This window comes from Theobroma cacao, chromosome 7 (assembly GCF_053813885.1).
Source record: "Theobroma cacao isolate CCN51 chromosome 7, ASM5381388v1, whole genome shotgun sequence".
In the NCBI taxonomy this organism is placed as follows: domain Eukaryota; kingdom Viridiplantae; phylum Streptophyta; class Magnoliopsida; order Malvales; family Malvaceae; genus Theobroma; species Theobroma cacao.
Window position 1 is genome coordinate 7,755,759 of NC_142645.1, and position 21,872 is coordinate 7,777,630.

The 21,872-nt window shown below is 33.6% G+C and overlaps 2 protein-coding genes across 2 annotated transcripts; both read right to left on the minus strand.

Annotated features, from left to right (window-relative positions):
* Nucleotides 1-9,280: 9,280 nt before the first annotated feature.
* On the minus strand, nt 9,281-15,375 carry LOC108662678 (receptor-like protein 54). The gene is given in 8 exon segments (XM_088807806.1): nt 9,281-9,371; nt 9,797-9,934; nt 10,027-10,174; nt 10,690-10,771; nt 10,854-11,256; nt 11,777-12,415; nt 12,514-12,806; nt 12,808-15,375. Coding segments are annotated over 2 exon segments (2,751 nt in total). The 5' UTR covers nt 15,289-15,375; the 3' UTR covers nt 9,281-9,371; nt 9,797-9,934; nt 10,027-10,174; nt 10,690-10,771; nt 10,854-11,256; nt 11,777-12,415; nt 12,514-12,536.
* On the minus strand, nt 10,041-12,000 carry LOC18594191 (uncharacterized). The gene is made up of 5 exons (XM_088808657.1): nt 11,797-12,000; nt 11,122-11,256; nt 10,690-10,751; nt 10,412-10,554; nt 10,041-10,174 (listed from the first exon to the last, which is right to left on the minus strand). Exons 1-5 carry the CDS (start codon nt 11,998-12,000, stop codon nt 10,041-10,043), a joined length of 678 nt encoding a protein of 225 aa, XP_088664783.1.
* Nucleotides 15,376-21,872: the final 6,497 nt, after the last annotated feature.

Here is a 21,872-nt window from a genome sequence, read left to right on the forward strand (position 1 = left end):
TTCCATCAATTATTCTTAAAGTCACCTTTCATACTTTCAACCTATAAGTACCTAATTAATGCGCTATAACAATCAAAAACTGTATTTCACATTAACCCAAAATAATATTAACCATTGCCAACTCATGGTAGCATTACCAATCACAATATACATACCTTGTCTAAGACACCTATCTTAATACTTTACATCACATGAACGTATTCACAAACAAAATGACTTTTTGACTTCCAGCAGAGTGACCTTGGCAGAGGTTCAACTATTGAATGCTGAGATACCTACCTAGGAGATGAATCTACATGAACACCTCAACCTAGGTTTCGATTGCTTCTTGATCTGAAAACATGAAGTTAAAAACGGTGAGTACAAACCCAATGAGTGAACAAAGGAAGGGAACAAGCAAACGATAAGGAAAGGTTAAAGAAATCATGATGCACTTATTTTCAAAACAATGCAATTTAGTTTAGTTCTTATTAAAACCCCTCATTTCAAACTTGATTAAATAAATTCCTTAATGTTGAGAGTCCATGATCAACTATGGTGCTAAAGAAATGAAAAATGGGGCAACAACCAAACAAGGTAGCAAGCAAAACAAAATGTTTCTCGTTGCAATGACAAAATCAACTTGAAAATACTTAACAATTTCCAAGGTTCAACATGCAAGATTTCACATACATTACAACCATATACCATATTCACCCAACTCATGTGCAACCCCCACATTGCACACATAGCTAGAGTCATCGTGTGCATCCCTCACATCGTGCACAACTAATATCACCATGTGCATCCCCCACATCATGCACAGGCAATATCATCATTCACACTCCCGTAACCGTCATCATCGGCATGTGCTCCCCCACATCGCGAATATGCTGGGTTATAATTACAACAATATTACTATCAATACATATTATATATATTTAGGTATATATATCAACATAATACAGGGCACATGGATTCATCACAGTCGCATTCCACAATGCAAAATGTTTCATTCAAAAGGTTGTTCCCATGCATATTTTAGAGAAAACAGATGAAATATTTCAATGGATTTAATCAAACACATATACCCTAATCCCAAAACATTTTAATGCAAGTTCACTCACCGGTATTTGTTAAATTTTACTCAATTCCAACTTCCTCTAATGGTCCAAATGGGGCGGTGGAGCTTCGTTGGAACCTATCATCATAATAGCATCACAATTAACTCAATTCACATAAATATAGTTCTAGAAGCTATCTCCTAAATCATGTTCTGCTAGTTATTCCTAACTAGTTTCCAACTACCATTAAGTGGCTATCTATTTCACTATTCTAATCATACTAATATGAATAAATCATCTTAACTACAAAACACTCACAGATCTAACCACCAGCCAGTCCCAACAACTAAAAATATCAACTCAATTTCAATACTCACTTTGCTAGATTTGTAATTGGATTCCTCCTTAAGAATTCCCAAACTATTATAGAGAGTCTTTATTTCTCTCTCTAAAACACCTAGCTAGTGAGAAAAAGTATTAGTTTAAGAATTTTAAGGGTTTTTAAGGTGAAAGAGTAAAAGAGCACAAGGGCTTGTGAAAAGGTGCACAAAAGCATGAAATTTAAGACTAACTTGAGAGAGTTATGGAAGCTTGAAGAGAACTCCCATGGAAGATGAAGAAACGTGAGATGAAAAGAAAGATGGGAAGAAGAAGTTGCTGGAAATATGAAGAAGGCTGCTGGAGAGTAGTTATTTATAGTTAAAGCTTATCTAATTTTTCATGCAATTACAATATTGCCCTTAACAAGGCCACTTGTCTTTCTCATTTTCTTGTGCAATCTTTTTACCCTTTTGACACTGGGAAAAGGTCTAAAATCCTTTGATAAAGGTCTCTTAAGTAGCCCCTAACAGCCTTAGCTTCAAAAATACCCTAAACTTGTTATATTTTGGAAATTACGATGAAGGCCGCGGCTCTCAGTTTCCAGCGCGGCGGCACTCAAATGTTTTGTCCAAATCTGTTCTTCTAACGTAGTACTTTCATTTTAATAAAGATTTTGACCAACTTCCCGTCAGAACTGGGTAAAATGGTAAACATCAAAGTTGTAGCCCTACCTCTTAGCTTTCTAATAGTTCAAGAATTATGTTATTTGGACTTTTTTAGTGGGAGATATGCTTGAAAAACCAAAATATATGTAAATAGAGCAACAGCCCATTATGCACCTTTCTTCACTAATTGAAATCATTGTTTAATCTTACTCCTATAACGATATAAAATAATTATAAATAACGTAAAACTAGCATCATTAGCTCAAATTAAACTTTTAAACATAAATTCTACCTCTAGTTACGCATCTATGAAGGTCGAGGTTTCACACAAATCTTTCTTAGTTTTTACTCTAAAATGGATATCAAATTTGTAAGCTTACAACAAGATTTTCGAATACTAATTTGCAAGGTGTGCCAGTTGACTTATTAATTTGCAATGATAATTTAATTTCAATGTAAGGCCGAACAAAAAACAAAGAAAAGCAACAAATAGAATTTTAAGTTATTTATTTGAATATACGCCTAATAAAAAGGAAAAAAACTATATTATCAATTGCAATTAATTAATATTAATTATGTGAGGATCAATTTGCTAATTTGGTAAACTAATAAGAATTTAAAAGTGCAAATAATAAGAAATATATATACCTCTATGAATTTCAAATCAATAATTTATCTTCAAATGTTTATTTGAATTATAATTCCAATTAATATTACTTTTAGTAGTTTATTTAAATTCAAATGTAAATCAACCTAAAAGAAATTAGATTCCTAATTAATTGAATTAGCCTATCTCAAAGAAGGCAAGCCTTTCTACTTTTCATGTCGGTAACCTTCCAATAAATACTGGAGTAATTAATTAGAGCGTGACCCCAACATTTTTAAACTTAATTATTCATTGGACATTATCAAATTCCAGAAGGAACAATATATTAGTTACAAATCTTTCTTATAAATATTACCTTAAAAATATATATATTGGGATGTAAAAGGAAACTTATTTGAAAATTGAGACAATAGCAGAATGTTAGGGAAATGTTGATATCCAAAGTAGTTACTAATATTTTCTTTTAAAATTACTAAAAAAAACACATCACTTAGTGTACCATATATTCTAAAAATAATTTATCTTCATTTTTGGTTTCATTTGATGTCGGAAATTGAACCTAACTCTTTGAATAGAATATATATGTACTTACTATTAAATCAAAAACTCGAGTGTAAGAGGTTTTCTATTCATGTGTTTGGACAGGTGATAATCACATGGGTCAACACTAACAAGGTAACATGTATCCTTATTAGTGGATATGGATGGAAAATATCATAAACTAAAAACTAGAGTTTAATGTACATGGTTATCTGATGTTAAAAATAGTACAATCCAAGTGAATTCAATGTACAGTAGAGTCTATCAGAATTAATGTGAAACTATATAAAATCACATTTTCAAGATGCACCGGATTCAATGTTACTATTAAATCGTTGACTTGAAACAAGAATTGAAATGGGTAATTCTGTAAGATGAATTTGGAAATTAACTGTTGTTGAAAGATATGAAAAGAGGATTACTAGAGGCCTATGTTTACACCATATTTTCAAGTCAAAGCTTTTTAAAGTGTTTTTTTATTGACAAAGAAGAAAAACAAGTTTTTAACGATCATATATCGAACAGTCTAAAAGATATTTTAAAAATCTACCAGCCACTACAAATTCACTAAATGGCCTACTCAAAATGCTGTCTTTTTGGATTGAAACTTTCATACAGTCACCAATTACAAGAATTAAGCAATGTTATGTGCTCAAAGTAAATCATTGCCTTGTTTGTGTGTGCATATACATGTACACAGAGACATACAATCATGTCTATATGCATATATCTTATATACACACACATAAATACATCCATTAGAACAAGTTTTGCCTTGAAGGTCTCTACCTAATTATTCAATACTATCCTACCACTTGAGCAAACCTTGAGTGGCACCATTCCAGGAGTTCTCTTTTTACTTTCCTTCGATTCCTTTTGATATCCCCAAATAATTCACGAATGGCTTAAAAGGACAACTACTCTCCTGCCCGCAAGCTGCTTCATCATGTCTAACTCCCACCAGTCACCCAGGAGAACTGCAAGCTCCTGAGCTAGTAGGACATCTATGTACCCTTTCACCCGAATTTATGCGAAAGACAAACTCACTCTGTTATATGAGACAGGGAGTATCATATACATTCCAACTATAGCAAGACAGACTGCTTCATTTGTGCCGCTTCATGCCATTATATATGCAGAAGGAAGAGGTCAAATCAAGCTTATGATGATTGCTTGCTCACCATGTTAAAACTAGAATATATCTCAGCTTCAATGGAGGGTGACTTGATGATGGTTTGAATAGGTGGAGATGAGGTCACAAGCAGCAGCATGTGACTAGTTTAAAGTAGCAGTTTATGTGTTGGTTATTTTCAGTTTTTTGTCTTCAGCATTATGTCAATTCAGCAATATGGATTTACCATGTTGAGTTGTGTTTATTAGGATGTCAGCCACTAATATCATGCTACAGCTAAACGGTTATTGGTGGTTTAATTGCTTAGTTATGTACTGGTTTTTTGTTTTGTATTTTCTCTCTCTCGGTTATGTAACTACTGCATATATATATTCAATGAAAAACAGAACAGTCAGTGTCTTTATCTTCATAATTTTCTCTTAGCTTGATTAAGTCTTAATGCTTGTATAATTCATTCCTTTTTTGAACATGGTATCAGAGCCTTTCATCTGTTCTTAAGGGACTTGTGAAAGTAATTTTTTTAGAATACTTAATCTTGCTGTCTCATATCTTCCATTAGAATACTTAACCTATGGCTTCAACCAGTTTCAATGTTGTAGCTCCACCAGTGTTTAACGGAGATAACTACCCAATTTGGGCAGTGAAGATGAAAGCTTATCTCCGTGCATTTGACCTCTGGGAAGTTGTGGAGGTGGGTGGAGATCCTCCGGTTCAAAGGCATGCCAATCCTACAATGGCACAATTGAAGCAGCATAGTGAAGAGGTTGCTAAGAGATACAAGGCCCTTTCGTGTATCCACTCTGCTGTATCCGACTCCATATTCACTAGGATTATGGCTTGCGAGAATCCTAAAGATGCTTGGGACAAGTTGCAAGAGGAATTCCATGGAAGTGATAGGACTCGACAGATGCAAGTTCTTAATTTGTTGAGGGAATTTGAAGTTTTAAAAATGAAGGACAGTGAGACTATTAAGGAGTATTCTGATAAAGTAATGAAAGTTGTGAATCAATTGAGGCTACTTGGGGAAGACCTTTCAGAGAAAAGGATTGTGAATAAAGTCCTAGTAAGCCTACCGGATAAGTTTGAAGCTAAGATATCCTCACTTAAAGAGTCCAAGGATATCTCACGCCTTACTGTTACAGAGCTTCCAAGCACAAGAACAAAGACGAGCTCTTAAGCAAGAAAACACGGTAGAATGAGCCTTCATGACTCGAACAAAGGAGAAATGGAGTGACAACAACAGAAAGAATGATTCAGAGAAGAGAGACAAGGACAGGAAATCTGGAGATGGAAAACAAGGCAAGCCGAGAGCTAAGTATCCTGTTTGTTCTCATTGCAAAAAGAGAACACATCTTGAAAAATATTGTTGGTATCGTCCAAATGTTAAATGCAGGTCATGCCATCAATTAGGACATATTGAGAGAGTTTGCAAATTGAAGGGAAACAGACCTGAGGAGAAGGCTGCTGTTGTAGAAAATCAGGAAACAGTTGATGAATTTTTATTCATGGCAAGGAAATCTGAAGTTTCAAACAAGAAGCACACATGGCTGATTGATAGCACTTGTTCGAATCATATGACCGGGAAGGAAGAAAATTTTATTAACTATTTCCTGATGTTCTGCAACAGCAGCCTTCTCCTCAGGTCTGTTTCCCTTCAATTTGCAAACTCTCTCAACATGTCCTAATTGATGGCATGACCTGCATTTAACATTTGGACGATACCAACAATATTTTTCAAGATGTGTTCTCTTTTTGCAATGAGAACAAACAGGATACTTAGCTCTCGGCTTGCCTTGTTTTCCATCTCCAGATCTCTTGTCCTTGTCTGGACAAGAGTTATAAATCTCAGGTTGAGATTGGAAATGGACTTAATTTGCATATTCAAGGGATAGGAGCAGTTGCGGTGCATACACTTGCAGATTGGATGAAGGTTAAGCATAAAGCTTACCAATGCTTGTCCACTAATTCTGAAATTTGTCACCGTAGATTGGGGCATGTAAATTACCGGTCTTTAATGCATATGATATCCAACAACTTGGTTGAAGGACTCCCTAGTTTGACTCAAACAGATAGAATCTGTAGCATTTGTCAATATGGTAAGCAATGCCGAGTCTCTTTTCCAAAATCTAGCAATTGGAGAGCAAAACAAAGGCTTCAATTAGTGCACTCATATGTGGGAGGTCCTATGAAGACTTTATCATTGAATGGGAGTTTATATTATCTGATTTTTGTAGATGATTATACAAGGTACGGTTGGATATTTTTTATGAAACACAAGTCTGATGTGTTCAATTTGTTTACCAAGTTTGTTGCAGCAGTGGAAAATGAGTCTGGGAGCAATTTAATGATTCTTAGGACAAATAATGGAGGAGAATTCAACTCAACCGAGTTTAAAGAGTTTCTCGCTCGAAAAGGAATCAAACACCAGTTGACGGTTGCCCATAACCTTCAACAAAATGGAGTTTGTGAGCGTAAAAATAGGATAGTGATGGAGATGACACGCTATTTGTTATTTGAAAAAGATTTGCCAAAGGAATTTTGGGCTGAGGCTGCTAATGTTGCTGTGTATTTACTAAATGTTCTCCCAACAAAAGCTTTAAATGTTAAATGCCCCTATGAAGCTTGGCATGGTACAAAACCATCAGTAGCGCACCTCAAAGTTTTTGGGTGCATTTGTTATGCCAAAATTCTTGATGGTAAGAGAACAAAACTTGATCCTAAGTCTCAATTGGCAATTCACTTGGGCTGCAGCAACCTGTCAAAGGGATATCGATTGTATGATCTGAAAACTAAGAAGGTTTTTGTAAGCCATGATGTGAGATTTGACGAAGACTTGAAGTGGAATTGGAAAACTACTGCTGTTGAGAAATCAAAGTCAAATAATACCACTGGTGATGTGAATGAAGGTTTGAAGTGGAATTTGGAAATAGCTGCTGATGAGAATAATGTTGATGGTGATGAGAATCTATTTGATGATGAGGAAAGTGTGGATGAGAATGATGAAAGCTTGGCTGTTCGAGGAACAAGACCACTCCAAGAAATTTATGGTAGATGCATTATGGCAGTAATTGAACCAAATGAAGTTGCAGAAGCTTTACAAGATAAGAAATGGAAAGAAGCAATGGATGCTGAAATGCAAATGATAGCAAGGAACAGGACCTGGTACTTAGTAGACAGACCTCAAAGGCAAAAGGTAATTGGTGTTAAATGGATATTTAAAACCAAGCTGAATCCAAATGGGTATGTTAACAAATTAAAGGCCAGATTAGTTGTAAAAGGATATTCACAAGTTCAAGGAGTGGACTTTAAAGAAACCTTTGCACCGGTGGCTCGATATGACACCATTCGAGTCTTAACAGCACTTGCAGTCAAAGAAAATTGGTCCATTTGGCATATGGATGTGAAATCGGCTTTCTTGAATGGGGTTATATCAGAGGACATTTATGTTGAACAACCTGAAGGTTATGTGGTACAGGGAAAAGAAGACAAAGTGTGCAAGCTTGTCAAAGCTCTCTATGGACTCAAGCAAGCCCCAAGAGCATGGTATGACCGAATTGACAGCTACATGCGAGAAAAAGGATTTATTCGCAGCAACAATGAAGCTACACTCTATGTTAAGAAATCTGGTAATGCCGTGAAACTGATTGTATCATTGTATGTTGATGATTTGTTAATAACAGGGCCTGATGATGAGTTTCTAAAAGAATTCAAAGCTCAAATGAAGTTTGAATTTGATATGACCGACTTAGGAAAGATGTCTTACTTCCTAGGCCTGGAGTTTCAACAATTGGAAGGTCAAATTTGTCTCCATCAAAGTAAATATGCTGAGGATTTACTTAAAAAATTCAAGATGAACTTTTGTAAACCAGCTCCAAGGCCACTAACTATGGGTTGGAAACTCAGCAAAGATGATGGTGAGATTAAAACTGATGCTCGACTTTATAGAAGTATAATAGGATGTCTTCTATACTTGTTAGCTACCAAGCCTGATATTATGTTTGCCACAAGTCTCCTATCTCGATTTATGCAGGAACCATCAGAAATGCATATGAAAGCTACAAAAAGAATCTTGAGGTACATCAGAGGCACAACAACATTTGGGCTTAAGTTTGTGAAACAGGACAGTAATCATCTGCAAGGCCATTGTGACAGTAATTGGGCTGGGAGTGTGGACGATTCAAAGAGCACCACTGGCTATTGTTTCTCATTTGGAAGTGCAATCTTCTCCTGGAACTCAAGGAAACAGGAGGTGGTAGCTCATTCTTCTGCTGAGGCAGAATATATAGCAGCATCTTCTGCAACTAATCATGTGTTATGGCTCAGGAAATTGCTTGATGATCTGGGTTTTAGGCAATTTATTGGCACTGTCTTATGGGTGGATAACATGTCTGCAATTTAGATAGCAAAGAACCCAGTGCAGCATGCAAGAACTAAACATATTCGAGTGAAGTTTCACTCAATCAGAGAGGCTGTGAAGAATGATGAAGTTGTAATCAAGCACTGCAGCACCAATGATCAAGTTGCTGATATATTTACAAAAAGCTTGAACAAAGATAAGTTTTATTTTCTCAGGAGCAAGCTTGGAATATGCGAGATAAATTCCAAGGAGGTGTGTTAAAACTGGAATATATCTCAGCTTCAATGGAGGGTGACTTGATGATGGTTTGAATAGGTGGAGATGAGGTCACAAGCAGCAGCATGTGACTTGTTTAAAGTAGCAGTTTATGTGTTGGTTATTTTCAGTTTTTTGTCTTCAGCATTATGTCAATTCAGCAATATGGATTTACCATGTTGAGTTGGTTTGTTAGGATGTCAGCCACTAATATCATGCTACAGCTAAACGATTATTGGTGGTTTAATTGCTTAGTTATGTACTGGTTTTTTGTTTTGTATTTTCTCTCTCTCGATTCTGTAACTACTGCATATATATATTCAATGAAAAACAGAACAGTCAGTGTCTTTGTCTTCATAATTTTCTCTTGGCTTGATTAAGTCTCAATGCTTGTATAATTCATTCCTTCTTTGAACACACCACCCTCCCGAAAATCTGTCAAATGTATATCCTGAATAGAGGAAAAATTAGTTACAGTGAATCCACGCATGAAAGGATTCAATTAAGATATTTGCTTTATGGAGTGAACATAGTTTAGGGTAAATCTGTCAATTCATTCACACGATTAGAGTAATAAAGTCAATTCATTTCCACAATTATTTTCACTACAATTCTGTAATAATTCAATCCCAACTATCTTTAGTGTAACAGACCACTTGTATGTAGCCCCTATGCACCCCATAAGCATGGATGATTAGATGATATGGACTCACTACTAAATAGAAATGCATCGTTATCATTGTGACGATAAATGTTAGTGACTATTCCTGCTCTTACCATAATGGCCATAACATAAAATTCGATTTTCAAAGTCCCAAACACAACAAGCACAACCACAGAAATAATAAGAACCACATAAAAGAAACAACAACACACCTCGACAATGCCTTTTCGAGGTGAATGAATGGCTAAACAGAGGCAACTCTTTCCCGGTACATAGTAAGAGGAACTTGACCCTATAGCTTCTCTATTGACCAACATGTCCATAAAGAAGCATTTTGCATCACGATATCCCTGAAAGAGTGTATGAAAAAAATATGCTTACAGAAAGGGATAAAGGAACTATTGCTCTTCAAGAAATTGAAAACCATAGGTGCAGAAGAAACCTTCCATAGTCGCACTACTTCAAGTGCCTGGTATCTAAGAGCAATATACGACCAAGTGAATCTGTAATAGCAGCCAAAGTACCACTGGGTGATAAGGTGAGCTTTTCACCCTTTCTTGGGTGATCCTTCAAACATGTCAAAGGAGATGCTGGCAAAATATCATGACATAAAAAACTTATTCGATAGGTTTTGGAAAAGAGGCAAAAATGAGAACTAAAGATCGGTTAAATGATTCCGGTAACAACAAACATTCCTGACCAATGGAAATCAGCTTCAATCACCTAAAATTTGAATCTAAGAAAATATTTCTTGAAAGAATAATCATAAGAATAAATGAATTTTGAAACAAGCACATATTTTCAGAGATTCACGCTACATAATTTACGTTTGTTCTCTTCTGACTTCCTGTTTGACGTTTGTTCACTCCGCCATATCATTTTAGAAAAAGAGGCAATTGTGGAAAATGTTGCAGGCACAACTTTTGACAAAATAGCTCCTACCAAGGAACGGTTCCTATCTTCTGAAAGTCTTCAACATAATTAAACAAAAATTTAACAATAAAGCGCCAATAGAAAAGCAAAAGAGAAAAAAAAACCCAGAAAAGAATCTGATCTTGTAATGAAAAATAAATCGTATTATATTTCAAAATGCAACGAGACTAACCTGAAAGCTGAGATCAAAGCATCATCTTCAATGGTGACTGCACAATAGTAACATTGACTTGACTGACCAACAATAAAAGGAGCTGAATTCAAATACCAGAATAACTTCAGAAAGCTGCACAATAGTAACGTTGCAGGCACAATTTTTAACAAAATAGCTCCTACCAAGGAATGTGTTTCCATAACTGGTAAGGTGATCTACCATAAGAGTTTCCTATATCCGCTAAATCTTTCTTTGGTTTCTGATCCCAAAAACGAGAATGTGTTTCTTCAAATGACCTTTGAAGCATACTCGACATTACACATTTAAGTTAGTCATCTAAGTTGGTCAAACATGTACACAAATCTAATGCTTTGCTTCTGCATGAGATAAACAGGCAAGGCTCTTGCCATGTTCCAAAATAACTGTTACACATTTAAGCAGGGAACTCACCTGAATATCAGACACATCAAAACGTGCAATCACGCCAGGTATGACAACACAAACCTCCTTTGAAGATATATCTTGTGTCATATCTTTCTTTCTTCTACGGACTCTTAACTTTACAGTGTGTCCTGGATATACCATCTAAAATCAAAAATTAAACTAATAAGTTCACCATTCGAACAAAGATTTATCTCTAACCCATTTCAACCAAATAAATTTAGATCCAACTGATGTTAACATGAGAAGACTTCATTCGGCTCATCAGTTAAAAAACACATTCAACCTATAAGTTTACATGAAAATCTACAAAGCACACAAAATTATGTTCATTTCAGTTTGCACTTTCTACAACTGTATCATCCATTGAAGGTAAAATTAAGAAACTGAATACATAAATAAATCCAGCATTCAATAAATACATCAAGCTAAGCAAACGCAAGAAAGCAATCATTTTTGAAGAATTAAAAATAAAAATGTAACTTATTTAGATAATGGAATGCATAATTCTAGTTTTATATGAAGTAACTAATTATTCCAGTCATTGTTCGTTTAATCAATTATAATTTTGCTTCAAAGCAAACTTTCAAGCAATAGCAATAACAACCAAACCAAACTCAAAACAGATAAAAACAAAAAAACAAAAATTAAATAGAAAAATTACCTGTCTTTGAATCAAATCACCACGCAAAGAGTAAACCAAGATAAAAGGAAAGTGGTGCTGGCGTTGGCGATGCGGATAAGAGATCGGTTAGCGATCGCAAGACAATGAGCATCGAGAGCACAGAAGAGAGAGGTGCTGGCGTTGGGGGCAGCGCCGAACTCGGACAAGTCTTCGTAGGCGATGCAGCCGAGATCCGTCAGGTGACGATGGCTCTGCTTCGACATTGCGTCGGGCTTCCGGATTTGTTTTTTCTGCGTCCCTTGTTTCTTAGCAACTGAGATTACGGATTAGAAAGGAAAGAATTTTGTATATGAAAGGAAAGCGGTGACTGTGGGATCCACGTGTAGGGTTGGGAAGAAGATTCAGAAAATTAATTAAAAATTAAAATGAAAGCATTGGAACATTTTTATTTAAAATCTTGCAAATTACAACACTTTCAATACAAATCCTAAATTCATCAGAAAAGAAAAAAAAAAAAACCTTCCTCAAAACTTGTCTATTCCACGTAAAACTTCAGATAAATGCTGCTGAACATGCTTCAGATAAGAACACCTTGAATAGTTGAATTGTTCAAACCACTGCCATGGAAAAGCCAGAAGCTAAAGAAGTAGGGTCCATTGGATTCGGTTCGAAAGCCACCTTGACAAATAGAAAAAAAAAAAAAAGGAAAAATCAATTGTAGATTACAAAAGCAATGAGACCTTTGTTGTAATTCTACTTTGGCAAAAAAAACTCACCTACGCATGATCTGGCTGTAGTGCTAGTTTCTTCTTCCTCTGTTTCTGCGAATCCACTTTGTAACATTGTTTTGCCAATCTCTCTCAACCATTCTGATAAACCACCATGGTCTTCCTGTTGTGAATACAATGTATCCCATGCTCAATCCTAACACCACTCCACATCCATAGCCCATCATTACAACTTTCCAAATAAAGGCTATTTCAGAACCTTCATCTTCTTTAGGCATTGGTACCGGTGGTTTTGGTTCCTCATCATTGCCGCACTGCTTTGACAGTGGGGGGCCACACAAATCCCAAGTTACCACTATAAGAATCATTCTCAAAAGTATCAAATTGCTTCCCACGGGGAATTGGTCCGGCAAGAGCATTTTGTGAAAGATTTAACACTGCAAGGAATGTCAGATTCGTCAATTGGGAAGGAATTCTGCCACCAAGCTTGTTTGACGAGAGATCTAACGATTCAAGTGCTACCATATTTCCAAAAGATGTTGGGATAGGACCAATTAAGTGGTTGTTAGAGAAGTTGAGTGCTTGGAGCGAAATAAGTTCTCCGAGTTCCTTAGGAATTTGTCCATAGAAAAAATTACTCGAAAAGTCTATAGACATGAAAATGTCTAAGGTTCGTGCTAACTCAATCTCCAATCTTTTCATTGTTACATTCACAGAAACATTCATAGAAATTTGCTGATAGACACTTACATATCCTTTTCCACCATTAGCTGTGCAATCCTGATAGGAGTATCTACAACTTTTTTGAAGGGAACCATCAGTGTCACCTGTAACGTCAATTACAGAAAGCTTATCTTTAGAACGCGTATACCCCCGTGAGCTTGAACCCTGATAAGGCATATACCCCTGTGAGCTTGAAGCCGGATAATGCATATACCCCAGTGAGCTTGGACCCCGATGTCTCTTTTGAGGTACATCTTTCATTGCTCTTAAATTTTGGAAGAATTTTGTTGGCAAGGGGCCAGTGAGCTCATTATGAGAGAGATCAATTATTTGCAATGAGGAGAAGTTAGACGAAGCTATAGAATTGGGCATGGGACCATACAATTTATTATTTCGCAGAAGAAGAACTTGTAGGTAAGGAAGTGAAGTTAACCAATGGGGAAAGGTATCGGTTAACTTGTTGTTCCTTAAATTCAAAACTTTCAAGGAACTGCAATTAGCCAAAGATTCCGGCAGTAATCCTTCCAATTGGTTGTCATTAAGGAGAAGATATCTCAACTGATCATTTGTAAAAGAATCAGGGATTTTGCCATAAAAATTATTCATCTCCAAATTCAAGAACTTGAGATAAATGCTGAAATTTCCAATATAATTTGGAATGGTTCCATTCAAGGTATTTCTAGACAAGTCAAGAAACACAAGTGAACTTTGATCGCGGATCAAAAGATTTGACAGAATTGGCCCTTGAAGCAAGTTGGACCGAAGGTCAAGAACTCGAAGATTCTTTCCTGGAAATTGCTCCAAAGTGGTCAAAGAGTTATTAGAAAGGTGCAACTCGAGCAAGCTTTCCCACCCTTCTGCTTCCCATTTGGAAATTCCACCGCAAATCTTGTTATAGGAAAGATCTAAAATCTCCAAATTTGATTTTTGAAAGAAACTTGGGAATTGTCTTGTGCTACAAAAAGAGAATGACACAGTAGCAAGCCGGGGGAAGGAATTGTTTACATCATTACCGCTTGTGCTTAATGATAGTAAACTATTATTTGAAAGATAAAGATGGGAAAGATTTTTGAGTTTTGCAAGCATATTTGACTTGATGACACCACTCAAGTTGTTTGATGAAAGATCAAGCTGTTCAAGGTTCACAAGATCGAAAAAAGAACTGGGTATTGGACCATGAATGTCATTAGAACTCAAATCAATATTTCGGATAGAATTAGGCTTTTGAATTTGGCCTATTGGGCCGGTGAGTTTGTTATGGCTAAGATCTAAATCTTGCAATGATAGCAAAGTAAACAGCCAAGATGGTACTCCACCACTTATAAGGTTATTAGATAACCAAAATCCTTCTAGCAATTGAAGCTCACTGACATGATTTGGCAGTGGACCTTCTAATTGATTATGTGACAAATCTAGTAGGGTAAGTTGTGTGAGATTGAACATAGTTGTTGGAAGTTGACCACTAAAATTGCAAGAATCAAATTTCAAAGTAGTCAATTTGTTAAGGTTTCCAAAAGCATCTGGAATCTTCCCTCCAAAATTGTTTTGAGAAAAATCTAGGAAAATTATTTGAGTGAGATTTCCCACTGATGTAGGAATTGAGCTAGAGAATCCAGAACGAGAGAGATTAAGATGGGTCAAACTCACTAACTTATTAAATAACTCTGAAGAGATAGAGCCATCGAACTTGTTGTGAGCAAGGTTGAGTTGTTGGAGTCCTTGAAGGTTGAAGAGGTTGCTGTTTTCAAGAAGAGAGCCATGAAGGTCGTTGGAGCTAAGATTGAGCCATTGAAGTCTTTGAAGGTGGAAGAGGCTGCTGTTCGCAGGGAGAGTGCCGCTAAGGCAACTGTTACGAAGGTCGATGCCAATGACATGACCCGTCACCATGTGGCAATAGACTCCATCCCATGAACAGCAATCTGTGCTTTCATTCCAAGAATTTGTTGGGTAATCAACACAACAATCATGCAGAGAAATGGTGTTTTTGAATTCGAGCAAGGCAGCTCTCTGTTCTGGGAGGCATAAATGAGCAGAATGAAAATGCAAGAACGCTAAAAGCAGGAAAAGGATTAGATACAACATGCTAACTACCTTTCCCATATTTTCTCTAGAAAAAGGAAGTTTGAAACTAGGGTAATCGAAAAACGGCAAGCGAGGGAGGTGAAACTGAAATGAGTTGTGGTTGAGGTTGAGGAACATTAATTATAAGTGAAGTACCTGAGAAGTGGAGACATCTCTTTTTCAAGTCTTTGCAAAATGTTTTAAATTGTTTTATATTAATGAATTTCAAGTCAAGTCTTCTCAACTTGAAAATTTATGTCTGGAATCAAAATTAAATTAATGGAATAAAAAGGAAAAGTGTATGCGCCGTGTGTGACAAGATGGCACTTAACAATATTAAAAGGAAAGCTTCAAGGTGAAAGAAAGGAGAAGAACCAGTAAAGTGTACAAGCATGTTTTTCTCACCATTTCATTGCATTTTCAAGTTAAAAGCACCTACTAAAAGTTAGAGTAGCATTATTTTTCGTTATATTTTTGTTTTTACTATTTAACTCATCCGATAAAAAATTAAATAATTTAAAAATAAGATTTATGAATTTATGATAAGTCAATTTATTTGTAAATACAATGTTCAAAATTGAATCAATTTATGATACTTTGATCAATAGTTTAAAACAATCGAAAAGTAAAAATTATGCAAAAACAAATTTGAATATTGTTTTGAAAACAATCCAAAAGATTTGGAAGCAAAAAGAGTAATAAAATTTATCATATAAGTGACAATTCAACTGTGAAAACTATCAAGTCAAAAGGAAGATGAAAAACAATTCATTTCTCCTTAGTTCTCTTATAATTATTAGTATTTATTATCGTGTGTGTTATACATAAAATTCTTTAAATTTCATGATGTGGAAGATGAGATTTTTTTTTTTAATTGGCATATAAACACTGAATTTTGGTAATCTTGTAATACAATCTAATGAAAAAAACTAGAAAATATGGGATTCTTTTTGGTTCTTTTTCAAAGAAATTATGATATTTTTGTTGGTCATATATTCCAAAAAAAAATTATTAACAGCCAAAAAAAGTATATTGAAAGAATAAAATTTGAAAAGCCAAAAGAATAACAAAAAGAAGCATTATAGGCTCAATATATTCGTTATCCTTAATAAAAACTTAAGGGTAATAAAATAAAGAAGACAAGGTAGACTTAAAAAGGTTAAATTATGTTATTAGTTTTTATATTTTATAAAAAAATGTGAATTTAATCTATGTACAATAATTTATGAAAAATGTGAATTTAGGCATGGTGAGTGAGAGCATTTTTATTTGGCTTTGGAATACAAAATTAGACTTCTAACCAGTAAACTATCACTTGCAATGATGATAAACTACAAGTCTACAAATAAACTAGAACGGATTTAGCTTCTTCTTCTTTTTCTTTAAAGGCAGAGAGGGTTTAACTTAATTGTAAACATGTCCTGAAAGCAGCTAAAAGGTTAAAATAAGTGTGTAGTTGAGGATTTTCGCCAATCTTTTTTGTTAATCGGTTGTTAATTTTTTTCTTTTTCCCTGATCTTTTTAGTTAATCTCATGTAGTTTAGTTAATCTCCCTCTATTTGATTGTTAATTTTTTTTTGTTTCCTAATTTTTTTGTTAACCTCATTTAATTTAGGGTTAAGGTGCTTGAGATTAAAATTTGATGGATTTTTGTCCATTGATATCCACACCAACATTTTCGCCACATCAACAAGTGCCATGTCAACATTTTCACCACATCAACAAGTGCCATGTCAGCAAAATGCATCTTATTTGTTCAATCAATGTCATGTCAACACATAGTCAACACTATCTACAATTTTTTTTATAAAATATAGAAATTAATTGTAAAATTTAACTATTTAAAATTATTTTTATATACATCGTCAATGAAATTTTTAAAACCTACAAGCAGAGTTAGAAAGTTACCATGTATTACATATTAAATTAATAGATAAATTAATATAATAAATAAATAAACATATAAAAATATTCTAACTTTTTTTGTTAAATTTAAGAACTCAATAGGGGATAATATCTAGTCCAAAAAAGATAGTCTTTGTTTACATTGTCATGCTTTATACACAGTTAGTCTTCGGCAACTTTCCCAGCAATTACTGATTACTTCAAAGGTGGGATATCCTGTTGCTTTTCTTTGGACTTAATTAATTAATTTACTTCGAATTCCCATTACATGCTTTAGCTTTTGTTTGGTCTTTAATTAATATATTTACCATGACTCTTCAGCTGATATGACTTCTCTTTTCTAGGTGTTGGGTGTTAAAACAATGAAAGGGTCCTCCTTCCCACTAATTGGGTCCTAATAAATCAAGCTTTTTTACTATCGCAAATAATTATTTAAGGCTTTGTTTTCCTAATAATTTAATGGTTTCGAACAAACCAAGACCAAGTCATGACTCTCTTTCAAAGTAAATCTTAAAATGTTTCTGTAGACATAATTTCTAAGCATATAATTTCTTAAGCATGCTACTTATATTGCTAGTTTCTTCATCCTCCATTACTATTATAGGTGATTATATAGGTGCATTCCATGTAAAATTTTGTGTTTGAGAAAGTACTTCTAGAAAAAAAATAATAGTAATGAGAAGAAAAAAAATAATTTTTTTTCTTTTCTCTCAAGAGCAATTTTGCTTTTAAAGTGATTTTTTTAAAAAAATGATTTTATTAACAATAAAACCAATATGCCATCCGAAGTCTCTACACGATTGCCAAAGACTTCTGTTAGCGTATAATTCTAACTTCGGCATCATCAAGACCTATGAGATCTTCTCATGTAAATCCTTACAATTGATATTATAGCAGCATAAAACCATGGAGGACCAATTAGCAATTCAGTTGAAAAGCGATGACAGCAATAAATAATTTTATCATCTATGGCAAAGTTGTTAAATGTAACCTTTATCAAGTTTAAAGTTTTTTTTTTTTTTTTTTATAATTGGAGGAAGGAAAATTCAAATTCTGCTCTTTAAGCAAGAGATCATGCATCAAATAATAAGTCAATGTTCAGATGCTTTATTAAGTCTAAAGTTATTTTTAATTAATTCATACATTTGATTCATTGATACAATTAAATCAAATTTCTCTTTTTTTAAAGAAAATAAAATAAAAATATAAAACGGACAAAATAATGTCTTGTCATATAGAAGAGCGTCAATAGCTGTCTAGTTCACATTTTAGAAAGCCATTTTTATGGGGGGTGGGGGTGCAACTTCAATTGTCCTTTTCAAGAAAGCACCAGCAACATCATAAGATATGAACTAGTAATTACACGGCTTCTTAATGTTCCATAACTGGTATTCTATTTTTTTTTTTTCTTCTGGCTATTCCAAAACGGAATCTGTTGCTTGAAATTACCGTTGAAGCATACTGTTACTGTAAGATACCAGCTGAGGGAAAAATTATAGTAAGAACTTTACTTTGCAATGCTTTTTTTTTTTAGGATTTAGAAAAAGGAAATTTCAAATTTTATTTTTTAAATAGAAGATTATATACCACGTCAAATGTTTGAGTGCAATTTTACAATGCTTTACTCCTGCATCATATCATAATTAACACCATCTTGATTCGTGTCTCGTCCCAACTTCACCATCTTGAATTTTTTTCTATTTTTTTTCAAAAAAAAAAAGAGATAGCTCAAAAGTAAGAATTCATGTCACAAATAAACCGTGTGTGACGGGATGGTACTTGTTTTTGAAAAAGTGTTGATTTTATTGAGCCAGCCTTCAACCTGCCTCTTCAAGTCTTTAGTCTTGATTGACTAAAGACTCTTGGTGGCATAAAAGTTGTTTTAGCTGGGTAAAAGCCTGTACACTTGTGAACATAAAGAGATCTACCCAAAGAATAATTGGCACGACATTCCCTGAACAGAATCCAGCCTTAAAAAATAAAGCATCCTAAAATCAACCCGGTTCCAGACAGCAAGACCCTCCCAGTGGTAACAAAAGAGCACTCCTTATAACAAAAGAGCACTCCTCCCAGTGGTATCATCTCAACGCAAGCAAGAAGTCACAAAAAAGTGATCAAAAAAGGACGTGAGAAAACCGCACCAAACTTAACAATATTAAAGGAAAAGCTTCAAGATAATAGAAAGGAGAGGAATCGAGAAATTGAGGGAAAACTTTATAAGCATGTTTTTCTCATCCTTCCATTGCATTTTCAAGTTAGAAAGCACCTACTAAAAGTTAGAGTAACATTATGTTTCCTTATATTTTGGTTTTTACTATTTAACTCATTTGATAAAAAATTAAATAATTTTAAAATAAAATTTATCAATTTATGATAAATCAATTTATTCATAAATACAAATATTCAATATTGAATCAATTTATGATACTTCAGTTGATGATACAAAACAAATGAAAAGTAAGGATAATACAAAAGCAAAATTGAATATTGTCTTGAAAACAATCCAAAAGATGGTAACGTGAATTTTGAAACAAAAAAAGTAATAAAATTGAACATATAAATGACAAAGATATGATAATTGAAATAAACATTTAATTTTTGTTCCTTTTGATTAACAAAAAATTAAAGTAAGCTTCATATTTTAGTTATATAACTTTTAAAATAAATTAAATATAAAAAATCAGATAATTGAATTGAAAATTTCCCTAAAATACCCCGTTTGTTGGAGTTTTCGGTTTTACCTCTAAAATTAATCCATAAATTTCTGTTGGATTTTCCTAACAGAAAAATGCAACTATTAAATAATTTTTGTATGTAGTTGAGGTAATAAAAAATTAAAAATTTATTGAATAAAGGACCTTCTTATTATAGATTGCAACAAATTCAGGTCATCATCAAAACAACTTTAAGAAATTGGAATGATTATTATTATTACAATTAAAGTGAGGACCGGAGAGATAGCTTTTTTTGTTTGTTTTTTTCCAAGAAAAAGAGAGAAAGCTCAAAAAGGACGAAATTCATTTCACACGCAAGAAGCCGTGTGTGACAAAACTAAAACCACTTTCACATGCAATTAAACTGCATTTGCATTTTCACCTTAAATCCACTTTCCTAAAACTTGAAAAGGATAAGCATGAAAGCGTCTTCATTGTTTCAAACAGTTTTTTCTCAAAAAATTGGGCCTGCTACTCTCCACTCAACAAACTTAATTCATTCTTACGTGGATCCTTAGCTTCAAAATTAAACAAATGACAATAAAAGGCTATGAAATTACAAGAATATAATGAAAGTATGTACTACTACCTTTTCCATCAAATTTTTAATTTAGAATATCTAAATTAAACAAAAGGTTAACAATGTTTTGAGTTGTTTGCATTTTTCCCTTTTCATTTCTTTATTATTTTTTCATTCATTACTTACCAATCGAAAATATAGAATATAAATGATAATAATTGGATTTCTGGGACTTTATTATTTATTATCTCATGTGTTATACATAAAATTCTTTAAATTTCATGACATGGAAGATGAGTTTTTTTCTTAATTGGCATATAAACACTGAATTTTAATAATCTTGTAGAACAATCTAATGAAAAAATTAGAAAATATGAGATTCTTTATGGTTTTTTTTACAAAGAAATTATGATATTTTTGTTGGTCATATATTCCAAAAAAAATTATTAACAGCAAAAAAAAAAACGTATATTGAAAGAATGAAATTTAAAATGCAAAAAAAATAGAAAAAGAAGGATTAGAGGCTCAATATATTTGTTATCCTTAATAAAGCCTTAAGGGTAATAAGATAAGGAAGAGAAGGTAGATTTAAAAATTATTTTTGTATACATCGTCAATGAAATTTTTAAAATCTTCAAGCAGAGTTAGAAAGTTATCGTGTATCACATTTGAGTATATTAAATTAATATAATAAATAAAAACATATAAAAATATTCTAACTTTTTTTGTTAAATTTAAGAACTCAACAGGGGATAATATATAGTCCAAAACAGATAGTCTTTGTTTACATTTTCATGCTTTATACACAGTTAGTCTTCGCAACTTTCCTAGCAATTGCTGATTACTTCAAGTGTGGGATGTCCTTTGGCTTTTCATTGGTCTTAATTAATTAATTTGCTTCGAATTCCCATTACATGCTTTAGCTTTTGTTTGGTCTTAATTAATTTATTTAACATAACTCTTCAGCGGATATGACTTCTCTTTTCTAGTTGTGGGTGTTAAAATAATGAAGGGACCTCCTTCACGTTAATTGGGTCCTAATAATTCAAGCTTTTTTAGCATCACTCATAATTATTTGAGGATTTATTTTCCTAATAATTTAATGGTCGCGAACAAAGCAAGACCAAGTCACGACTCTCTTTCAAAGTAAATTTTAGAAATGTTTCTGTAGACATAATTTCTGAGCGTATAATTTCTTAAGCATGCTGCTTGTATTGCTAGTTTCCTCATCCTCCATTACTATTACAGGTGATTATATAGATGCATTCCATGTATAATTTTATGTGTTTGAGAAAGTAATTATAGAAAAAGAAAACATAATAATAATGAGAACAAAATCAAATAATTTCTTTTTTCTTTTCTCTATCAAGAGCAAACTATTTATGGAAGTTGGCATCTCCTCATGAAAATCCTTACAATTGATAATATTATAGCAGCATATATAAAACCATGGAGAAAAAAGGAATTTAGTGAAAAAGTGATGA